At 53.7% G+C, this 11,246-nt stretch overlaps 2 protein-coding genes across 2 annotated transcripts; both read left to right on the plus strand.

The window, feature by feature from the left end:
* The first annotated feature begins 2,928 nt into the window (after window positions 1-2,928).
* BZA05DRAFT_407457 (ClpP/crotonase-like domain-containing protein) lies at window positions 2,929-4,422 on the plus strand. The gene is made up of 5 exons (XM_051484633.1): window positions 2,929-3,391; window positions 3,450-3,525; window positions 3,608-3,841; window positions 3,894-4,051; window positions 4,101-4,422. The coding sequence occupies exons 1-5, from the start codon at window positions 3,069-3,071 to the stop codon at window positions 4,234-4,236; spliced, it is 927 nt and encodes a 308-aa protein (XP_051336592.1). The 5' UTR covers window positions 2,929-3,068; the 3' UTR covers window positions 4,237-4,422.
* Window positions 4,423-8,113: 3,691 nt separating this feature from the next.
* BZA05DRAFT_476365 (uncharacterized protein) lies at window positions 8,114-10,858 on the plus strand (the record flags this gene model as incomplete). The annotated part of the gene is made up of 2 exons (XM_051488245.1): window positions 8,114-9,055; window positions 10,801-10,858. Exons 1-2 carry the CDS (start codon window positions 8,607-8,609, stop codon window positions 10,856-10,858), a joined length of 507 nt encoding a protein of 168 aa, XP_051336593.1. The 5' UTR covers window positions 8,114-8,606.
* Window positions 10,859-11,246: the final 388 nt, after the last annotated feature.

The raw sequence follows: 11,246 nt of genomic DNA on the forward strand, positions 1-11,246 counted from the left end.
CCGATAGCCTCCTCGGACTCGGGAGGCCATCCCGAATTCCCGAGCCAGCCCTCTTCGCATGTACAATACAGTCCTCCGGCCAACGGGGAAGATTGATTGTTACAAAGAAGGGAGGCGGCCTGCCACTGCTAAGACAAGGACGGCATCGCTGCCTCGTCGGCTATCTTATCTGATCGGAGATGGCGGGTGACACTTCTTGTCTGGACTCCCGCTCACCATCTTACAATCGACATTGCACCATTTAGATACCCGCGGCCGGTGAACCTCGAAAATCTCTATTAGTATGTATGATGTATTGCGAAACAAGTGATTGACACGGTGGTGGTTTCCCGAGACGCGCCACTCTCGTGTATAGATTGTGTCGTACCAAGAGTTCAAGTTCGCCGGCCAAACAAGCTATATGGTATGTGCCTGTTGGTGGGTGGACACAGTGTACCTATGGGGGTGTGGTTGGGTTAAGGTTGGTAGGGGTGCTGACTACATACTTCATTTCTACATACTGAGTGCGCGAAGGCAGAGTCGGCTGGGCGTCATCGGTGGGCGTTGGAGAGGAGACCTTATCGAGACCCGAGTGGGACCTTGAATTTGGGGAGAGAGACCTTGCAGGGACCTGCTAGGACTAAGCGTTAAGGAGGGGAAACCCGATGCGGTCGTTGGACGTTGAAATGTTTTCCGTTGCTGCTTTTCTATTCAGAACCCACTCGGCTAGGTCTAATTAGGTCGGCCGACGTCGGGTTACCTGTTAACTCTATCAGCCGCAAAATTTCCTTAGTTCCCGGCGGTAGTTAGAGCACTTCCGACGTCAAATGTTGTTTCTTAGCCAGACTTATCCCGACCCGACCTGAAAATTTATGGTCTGGATATATCTGACCCGACCAGACCATACCCAAATATAGTCGGAACTGGTCTATGCAGAACACTGTCGGTTCGTCTGTTGTTCAAGTTTCAACACCACAGATATACCCAAAAGTTCATAGACCTCTTTTCCTTTCGATTGAATCACGTTTCTACATTTCTCGTAAGACATCGGAAGGTCTCTCACTAGCATACGGCCACCGAGCGCGGAATCTCGTCGCAACGGAATGTGTCCAGGAGGACTGTGTGGATGGACACCGAGCTTAGCCGAATTGCGTCAAATGGAGGTGGCCGTCGTGTCGACACCCTCCGCGCACCCCCACCGGACGGATTAGGTATGTAATCCATATGGTCTTTGGATATTTAGGACCGTGCTTAGCTTTTTAGGTACATACCGGTAACGATCCGCCAAACCGCTCCGATATCCTAAAGCTGATCCAGAGTAGCTTTGTATGCCACGTGCGTAATCGTTTTCACACGAGACGCACACTATTGGGTTGCCGGTATCCCCGAGAGTACTAGGAGCAGTCAATAGGTCGTGCCTCACTACCTCTACAAATTATAAGCGCAAGGTGAGACACCACTTACCCTTACACCTGAGTACCTTTTATATACCATGGAATGCAGGGGGCATCCTTTTATATACCATGAATACCATGACAGGGACATAGTTTGACCCACAAACCTTTATTATGGCGGCGACAGGTGGCGATAGGCGTTCAGAGTCTGGTTCGAAAATCTCGTCGGTATGCGATGCCCGCTGCACCGCCACCCTAATTCTGAGTACAAAACCAAGTTTTTTTTAAGCAGTCGACTGGGTAGCGAGAGTTCGACAGAGAGAAAATGAATTCTTTTCTATTTTGTTTTATTGAAGCCCTGAAGCTTGCTATGGTGCTGCTTTCCCAACTTTTATACCGATTTTTCCGTGGGTTATGTGTTCCATCGGTTGAGAAGTAAAATCTTAGTTGGTATTTCAATGACGAGTCAATCAAATTTAGTGGCGGGTCAATTTATCTTAGTGATGAATCAATCCATCTTAGTGACACACAAGTCACTAGATGTGCGCATGGCGAGTCAGTGACTTTTATGACTCAAGTGCAAATTGCACTCATCTGGTCTGCGCTGTTCACAACGCGCGACTAGAGACAAATTGGCCATTAGACAGTTACGAAATGCAAGCAAATCCTCAGTAAATTTATTTCGATGATAATACCACGATACCTCGGGGTTCTCTCTTTTTCTACCCCACTGTCTGTCAAGTTGCATTGTCTTCGTTGCATCGACGCGTAAGATGCAGAATTTTTGCTGTGGCTGGTGAGGGCACTGGATACCTTTTTAGCTCCAGCCCGGGCATGATACCTTCGCTCAAAAGACATATTTCGCATAGAAGCTAAGCCTAAAACCGAGGAGCATCAATGATGGAAGTTCAACTCGAGAAGATACATGTTACACCTGACAGTGCACGCAATGATGTCTCTATGTCTCTACAAAGGCTAAGCACGGGTGCGAATCTGATTTCAACGCAAGCCGCTGTACCGGCTTCAGTCACATGTTCACAGCCTACGCACTGAGCGTCTAAAAATGCGTCCGGACACCCACCGCGAACAACGAAAATCGTAGGGAGTTGACTCTAGAGTCCACCATACTTCAGGACTGCCGCAAGAAGCCACACTGTCGAAACGATACGAAACATTCGGTCCGCAATTCTCTATCGTGAGTCGCGTACGCTACATCGTGTTCACCTGCGGTGATGTTGAGTACATACCATCCCATTAGTTCCTGAAATTAATTGAAGTAGGCGGTTATTCTTGAGAAGTCAATGGAATCAATAGTATCCTCCTCTGTTGAACTACATGCCACCTTGCTTCAGCTTTTAGTGCCAGGCGAGAATGTGAGCTTGTACGAAATGCACGTGATATCCGCTAGAGCGCAACAGCGCAAGATCTACTCGTAGATACAGTGCGACGTGCGAACGTTCGATGCTTCTTCTTTTCCCATGGAACCGTCCGTCGTGTAACATCAGTTCGGCAGTTAATCACTAATCACTTGCAGTTGCCTGTTAATTAGGCGCATGTGCATCCAGAACTCCCCAGGGTACCTCGGCAAACACCATATCGCCAGCTATGAAGCTCGCGACAACTATATCAACCCGCACCCCACGTCACGAAGCTCAAACCTGACTCCCCCAATATCAACCAGTCACCCCACTCACCATGTCGACCGCTGTCCCCAAGAACTACAGCTTCCTCCATTTCAATACCATCGCCATATCCCACGTACCACTCCCTCCGCCGGTGCCGCATCACCTTCATCCGCAAGCTCTCACGGTCGTAACCCTGAATCGGCCCAAGCATCTCAATGCATTCACGAAAGAGATGGCCCTGGAGCTGGAGCGCGCGTTCACCGTCTTGTCAGCGGACGAGCGGGTGCGCGTGATTGTGCTCACGGGTGCTGGACGAGCGTTCTGTGCGGGCGCGGATCTGAATTCCGGATTGCTAGGTACGAACGAGCAGCCATTCGAGCAGCATCGGGATGAGTGCGTTTCTTCCTCGATCCGAGTGTAAACGGGTAAAATTGACGGGAAAAACTTCAAGGGGCGGCATGGTCACCCTCGCCATCTACCGCTGCACAAAGCCTGTCATCGCCGCCATCAACGGTCCCGCTGTAGGGGTATGTACGTCTCTCCGTTCCACCGACACTCCCGGTCCGTAGGTATGCACGAGTACTTACAAGTCCTCATTCACGCGCCTAGGTCGGCATCACCATTACTCTGCCGTGCACGATCCGCATCACGCACGCGCGAGCCAAAGTCGCATTCCCCTTCGTCGGGCGTGGGCTCGTCCCGGAAGCCGTCAGCTCGTGGTTCCTACCAAAGCTCATCGGGCACTCGCGGGCGATGCATATACTCACCACTGGTGAGACGTTGCCGGGAAGTGACAAGTTGATCGAAGGGTTGTTTTCAGAGGTGCTGGCAGGGCCTGAGGATGTACGTGTGCATCAGCTGCGGGCTAGCCGAGCGAGGTGCTGATCGACCGCAGGTTGTCCCCCGCGCCCTCGAAATCGCCACGAAGATCGCGACCCAGGCTTCCGCCGTGTCGGCATATCTCGTCAAAGCTATGCTATTCCATACACCTGCGACGCCCGAGGAAACGCATCTTCTTGACTCAAGGCTACTCGCGGAGTTGTTCGTCGGGCCGTAAGTCCTTTCCCCAGTCCTATGGAGGTCAGCAGCTAACAACATGCAGAGATAAGAAGGAAGGTATTCAAGCTTTCCTGGAGAAGAGACCGCCGGCTTTCGTGGCCGAGGTGAAGTCGGATTTGCCGCGTATCGTGCCCTGGTGGAAGGAGGTGGAGACCAAGATGAACAAGGCAAAGCTGTGATGGATGAGCTATCCGAGTTTACTCTATATGTCTCCCGATGAGTCCATGGATGCCATTTGGTACTTATTGATGTGGTTGGCGAAATTTAAAACATTGTGCCAGATGATCTCCACATGCAAATTAGTGACCAGCTGTCCACAAGGGGCTTAACGATGGTGAGATGACGGTTTCGAGTATCGAATCGGATATTCCTTCTATAGTGATGATCTTCCGAAGCTTGTCCGGAACCTTGTGAAATACGATACTACCGCGAGCGGAAATGCGAAGTCCAGCAATCGCAATGACTCACTCCCCATGGTCCTCGACCGTCACATCTAAGAACTGACTCGGTTATTGCTTTAAGGGCCTTGTCAGAGAGATGAACCATACTACCTATTATCCTATCCTTTCCCATGCGCCCTACGCGCCCTGCAGCGAGCCGTGGTACTCTAGAGACCCGGCGACAGTACAGTCGCTGCGGCGCCGCCGCGTCCCCAGGAAACGAAAGAGCGAAGCCACTTCTATACACATCTCGACGCCACCCACCGGTTCAGTTTTTGCAGGCGGCTCTTTTGCCAACACCCCCTCTAGGCTAGAGGGGGGATCGAGAGGAGAGCACACACAGACGAAAGAGAATATATCAAGCTTGATCGTCTATTCGGTAGAAGATGATTGAGAAAGAAGACGAAGATGAAGAAGAAAGCTGGGAAAGAAAATTCCGTTCCTCACCCCGCCGCGCCTCCTGCCTCTTCGACAGGAGATGCCACGAACGAAGCTGTGGGAAGGAGTAGCGGGAGTGGTTCTGGCTCCTCAACCTCAGCACCCTCCTCCCCCTCTTGCCTCAGTCCCACTACTGGGTGTTTTCTGGCGTTGCCGCCTGTGACGCTAGTGCTTATCGCTAACAAGCCGAGTGACCGATGATGCGGCGGCGAAATTTCGATTTCAAGAACTCCTGGAACACCTATAAAACCCTCGCTCCCTCCCACACTCTCTCCTCTCTCCTTTTCTTCCATCATCATCGGCGAACATACCAGGTCAACCCACATATCAGGTCATCGCTCATTTCGATTCCTCTGCGATTCATCGAGTCACAGCGGGTCGATTGGGGGTGAGAGTATCTCTGTGTGTTGGTCTGGTACTGTTTGCTTACTTTTTGGAACTGGGGTCTGGGCGCTCGGCTGCAGATGTTCTGACTGGATCCCCCTGTTTTTTTATTGCCTCTCTGGCTGCTATGCGAGAGGGCGAGGAAAGGAGAGCCGGTGGACCGTGGGACTGGTCCGCTGGGGGTCCTGTCGAGAAGCTATATACCCTCGTAGCCCCCTCGTAATCAGAGAAAAGTTGAACAGCTGGGATGCCCGGTGCCGAACGGGTTCATCGGGGCCGGGGGCGATCAGAGTTTGCAGCTGCAACTGCAGCTTTGGTATCAACATTCACCTCGTCAGAAACCCCAGGCCTGAAAACACAGCTCCATACAACCCGAAAAGGCCCTCAGTTACCGACGCAATCTGTTATGACGCCCGACGCCCGACGACTGGCTACATACCTATCTACATCCTACCTAGAGAACTGAAAACCAGCCGAGTGCGGATGCATGATCCGTCCCCCCAAAAAACCAATTTCAATTCTCAGAACTCCTGCAGGCTGCAACGCATATATGAGAGGGCGAGAGAGCGAGGAAGCGTAGGTACCTGTGTAGTCGGGAGCTGGGGGTCACTCTTGCTTGAACTTTGAAGTTCCGGCCCTCCATTGATCCACCTCGCTACTGCGCTGCGTAGAAGTAAACACAAAGAAGAATAGAAGTAAAACAGAAACAAAGGATTGGGTTGGATGTCTGTGTATACAAGGATCCGCTTTCTCGCCCAGGAACCAGTGAGGTCAGGTGACAGGTCTCGGAATTGGACCTAGGTACTCAAGTTCTAAGAAGCAGGTAACTTAAATGAGATGGAACCCCCCCACCCCCGGTGAAGACTTACTTCCGAATTTCCAAATCATATCATCGAGTCCTTCATCTCCCGATGTCCGGTCGGAACCACAGTGCATCTCCGGAAGATCCCATCAGTGCGCGTCACCAGACATCACTCGACAGCACGTGAGTCTTTACGTCACAACGCCACAACGCCACGGCCACCAGAGTGGATCACTACTAGGTATCATACGTGGAGACCAAATGCACATCTAACGGCGAATGGGACTTTTGTTCGTTCGTCTGTTTCCCAGTTTCCCAGGTTCCCACGCATCATCTGTCTGCAAGCAGCTACGGTATGGATCAACGTGAGCGATATACGAGTGGCCAGTGGCCAGGACGAGTCGGAGTTGTGAGTGGACATGAATCCTGATTCGTTGCATTTCATTCACAGAGTCTTTATTTATTATTCGTCATCCATAACAGACATTATTCGTTCGTTCATTCGTTCATTCGTTTCATTCGTTGATTCGTGCAGCCATGATCCCACGGTCCACCGCGATCCCACGGTACCCTCCCACCCTCGCGACACGGTCTTGTAAATTTCTGATGCATGGTCAGCACGCTGTTCGCGATGGAAAAGAGGAGCGATGGGGTGTACCATAGTAGTGATAGTAATACTAGCAAAGTATTCTGTGATGCTCATATTCCCCCGAGTCCAAACCACGTATCGACATTGACAAATCAATGGATAATCGTGTCCTACGGTCTGGCGAGCAGAAGTGTGAGTGCGCGGGCAAGGAAGGGACAGAGACGGGGTATAAGTCGGCATGTATGTATAAGTGTACACACGTACCTTTCTCACGATCCGTCCGTCCCGCCAGCACTGTTCCCCGCGCACGGCCAGCAATAATTCCGGGCAGCCTTGAAAGAGAGCGAAGGCATCGGCCCATCTGCGTGATATTCCATCGGCGACTACGCGCTAGACGCGGATGCACATGGGCGCGCGGTCCCACGCCTGCTCCCACCGCCGCTCGAGGGACTCGGGCAGGTTCATCTCGTCGAAGCATTCCTCGGGGGCGCGGATCAGGGCGATCTCCCAGCGCTTCTCGAGGTAGTCGGGGAGGAACAGCTGGGCCTCGCCGTCTTCGCCGGGGGAGGGGAGAGGGCAGTCGCGGACCAGGTCGATCCGCCGCGAGGTCAGGCTGCGTGTGCGGATCAAAGCGATCTCCCAGTGCTTTCCCACCTCGCCGCTGAACGCGTCCTTGATGGGCGATGAGGGCGCGGATGAGGGCGCAGATGTGGACCGGCCGTCCCGGACTAGCTTGGGCCGCTTTGCGAGGCTGCGCGTGCGGAGGATGGTGAGCATTGCGCTTGGTTTCGGCATGTTGGGTGTGGGAGGAAGAGCGCCGCGTGAACGGGTTGTGTGTGCGAGCACAGGTCCAGCGAGGACTCTTCTGGTACTTAAAGTGTTTGCTGGGCTGGTGCACTCACACACCACTCCCCCCACCCAACGTTCGAATGCCGCATTCGCAGGCTGGGTTCCTTTGCAGTCGTCCAGCCGCAGCCAGCCCGCCGGTGTGGGTGTATGGGTGTGTGGGTGTCGGTGTGTGGGTGTGTGAGTGAGATTGTGGGTGAGTGTGTGGATCGGAGAGTGGCTTCGAGCCCACCATCAGCGATAGAGTGCACACAGTGGATGTTGGCGTTCTGGTGGCCATGCCGCCACGTTTCGGCCGTGCAGTCTATTCTAGAAGAGCTGATGCTGGAACCACCTGTCGTAACTCGTTGGCTGACTGTTACACCGCCAACCTTTTTATGGCACGACATGCAGCACACAGTCACCTCCCGCCAGACAGACAGCTACCCCACCCAGTGCACCCCACCCTGTTGAATGTTCTGCGTGTTCTGTGTGTTCTCTGCCTTCCATGCATTCCCGGCGTTCTCCGTATTCTCCGTGTTCTGTGTGTTCTCTGCCTTCCATGCATTCCCGGCGTTCTCCGTGTTCTCCGTGCCCATCCTCCGTGTTCTCCGTGCCCATCCTCCGCATCCTCCATGACCGCCGTGTTCTCTGCGATGCTTCCACCATTCTGTTTGCCGCCGCCCTCTCCCGTCCCCCTGTATGCTGCACCTTGACGCAGCCGCGCCGTAAACGTCAAACTGCAATAGTAAGCTCGGCCAAAAACCCTGTTTCTGATACCCAACTGACGAATCGGCGCGATTTTTCGGCGAGGGTGACTGGCTCCTCGCGCGCGACCTCTCGTGCGTGCGCAGTTTCCGGCCCGCCAGCCACTTGCTCTTAGCTACTTGCGGCTACCAATGGCGGCGGCGGAGAGAAGGTGCTGAAACACAACGAGGACGGTGGGAGGACGAGATAAGGTGGAACGGCGCCCAATAGCATGCCTAGCGCCGCAGCGAGCCCAGGATCCGGTGGTCATATGTACCATGGCCAGCAAAACCTTGGCCCTGGTTGCTGGGACTGGGCTGCATAATGTTTCGGATTCCGTTCCATCGACGCCGTGGATGCTGGGCCAGACTCCCAAGGCTGAGGAGTTGGCCGTGCAGCACTACTCTAATACGGTATGTTTGTATGCCTGTTGGACTGGGGGCACATACAGATGCTCGACGTTTCGCACTCATGTCGCCTTTGCCGCAGCAACACAGCAACGTGTTGACCTCCGCATTGGTGCCGATTCCACTACGGAATACATCGAATGATGAATCGGCGATCGGGCGCTACGATCCCAACCATGAGGAAATCGGTGTCCAGACTCCCGCTGGCTCTCTTGGTGCGAAACGTCAAAACACGATGTGGAATCCTGGACTGTCCTTCGCTCGAGTGCCAAATTCCAATGCTGCTCTTCCGACGAGTGCTACCCAACGTGCTGCAAGCTGCAAGCTGCAACTCGAGATGAACGCCATATCTCACCACGATCACATGTCCGTGGGAGGGTGGGTGAACACAGTGAGCGAATCAGAACTTCTCGCACGCTGCAAGTGGCGTGGTCCGTCTGCGTCGTGGCCTAGGACAAGATCTTCCAGTTCGACTCGTGTTGTGTTTCGATTCTGGACGTGGCTGATCCTCGCATTGGGTCCGGCCAGTATTGGCCCCTTGCTTTCTTGCCATTGTCATGTGTGTACAATACGTAAAGCTCTCCCGCGCACCGACGACGCGGTGCATGGTCATCGGTAAGATCACCATGCCCCCCCATAATCCCGCACATGACATAGCTATGTAAATACAGTACTCTTCCTGTGTGCGCGATGCACGAAACGTGCCAATAATAAGCGACGACTCGTTTCACCAGCACGAAACCTCGTCAGCCACGGCCAGCCGTACGTATGTACGGCGTACGCACCGGAGTGCCATGACCTTGACAATATCTGTGGGGATTACCTTCGATGCCGCCGCTGTGCTTTTTCACGTATGTACGCGTAGGTAGACCGCCCATCTCGGCGCCGTACACTTGCTTGCTTGCTTTGTCGATCGGTGAACCGTGATGGTGATGGTGAAACCCCGCCTGGCCTCGCCGTCAGCCTACATACTTCCTTCAGGCTCCCCCGATTCTGGTGGAATCGGCGACGGAAGTGGAGCTTACACAGAGAACGTGATACCCACCTTCTCTGCCTCGTATGTAATCCCACTCCCAGTGACCCGCCGCGGGAGTGGATATCGGAGAAGGCATGAGGCATTCCCGTGAACCGGCACGGTTGGATTGCCTCGCAGTCCTGAGTCCACCGTATTCGTATCCTCTCCGACTGGGCGTTTGTTATGTTACATGTATCGCCAACCTGCCCAACCGCCGCCGCTGGGCTTCAAGCCTCACAGCCAAAGGTGCACTTTGATATGTACGGTGTACCCCGTGATGTCGATGTGACTACGCCGGGCGCCCACGCCCACTGCAGCCGGCCGATTTCTCAGGTTCTGCGAGATCCAGATCCAATCCGCGGCGAGCCCAGTGAAGATATCCAGCCACCCAGTTTTTTTAGATTCTAGATACCGTAACACGCTCGCCCGGAGGCCTGGAGACTGGAGATATGAGGGACACATACTCCACCGACCCTGCCGAAAATGATCCTATCCCGCCCTGCCCCACCCCGCCCCGCCAGGCGGGCTCGAGCCCGTTGGGAATGGCCAGCGGCCAGCCAGCCACTTAGTCCTCTGGAGTGACGGATTCCCTGATTTTCCAGAGATGTGGGGGCTCCGTACCCTCCCTACCAACTAACCATCTCCCGGCCATGCAGCCTCGAGCCTCCTGGTACAATAGAGACATCGGTGAAGAGAGCTACGGCCATGTCACTCGTTGTAAGTTGTACTTGTGCCGTGTCAATCTTGGGTTGTATGTAGGCACTACATATGTGGCGGCCGCTGTCATCGACTCATCGTATATAACAGGAGAAGCTGCGAGGCAGTCATGCTGACACATCTTTGGTTGTCAGGCGGCAGGCCGTTTCTGTCCTCTGCCGCTGGTAGATACCTACATACCCGAACTCACGCCGGCATTGGATGGAGACGGTCCCGCTGTGCCAGACTTCCAGTTGTAAGTTGTAACATCACCTGGGCCCGGGAGGGGGAAGATGTAAGTTGGTATTCTACCGTCAGTCCGTCAGTCCGTCAGCCCCTCGCTCAGCAGTACGGATTCCGCACCGGTCTGTATGCATGTACGGCTGACATAACATAACAGATCAGAACAGAACAGAAAAGAACAGAACACGGCATCGAAAATTGATAATCCTTCTTGAGTATAGGTAGGTATACCTCGTCTCTAGTTTCACGTTTCAACTCCCGTGCCAACTATATAACTCCCGTGCTAACTGACTAACTACCGGTATACCCTACAAATAAGTATGTACTTTCTTGCTGACATTCCTCTCGGCTTATGTACATTAGGTGCGTATCACCTACATTGACTCCGCACTTTGGCTCCGCACTTTGGCCCGGTGAAGGACCATGGTGATCACTACATATGTAGAGTACTGCGGCCTGCGGCCTGACTACTGCAGCCTGACTAACTACACATCCATCTGACGCTGCTCGGTGCTCACTGATGCGGAATGCGGTACAACTATCATGCCCGGCGGAGGCGAAAGATTTCTCGACGGAAACACGGCGTCTCACTGTCAGATACTA

The sequence above is a fragment of the Tricharina praecox genome (assembly GCF_024521635.1).
Source record: "Tricharina praecox strain CBS 144465 chromosome Unknown BZA05scaffold_25, whole genome shotgun sequence".
NCBI classification, from domain to species: Eukaryota; Fungi; Ascomycota; class Pezizomycetes; order Pezizales; family Pyronemataceae; genus Tricharina; species Tricharina praecox.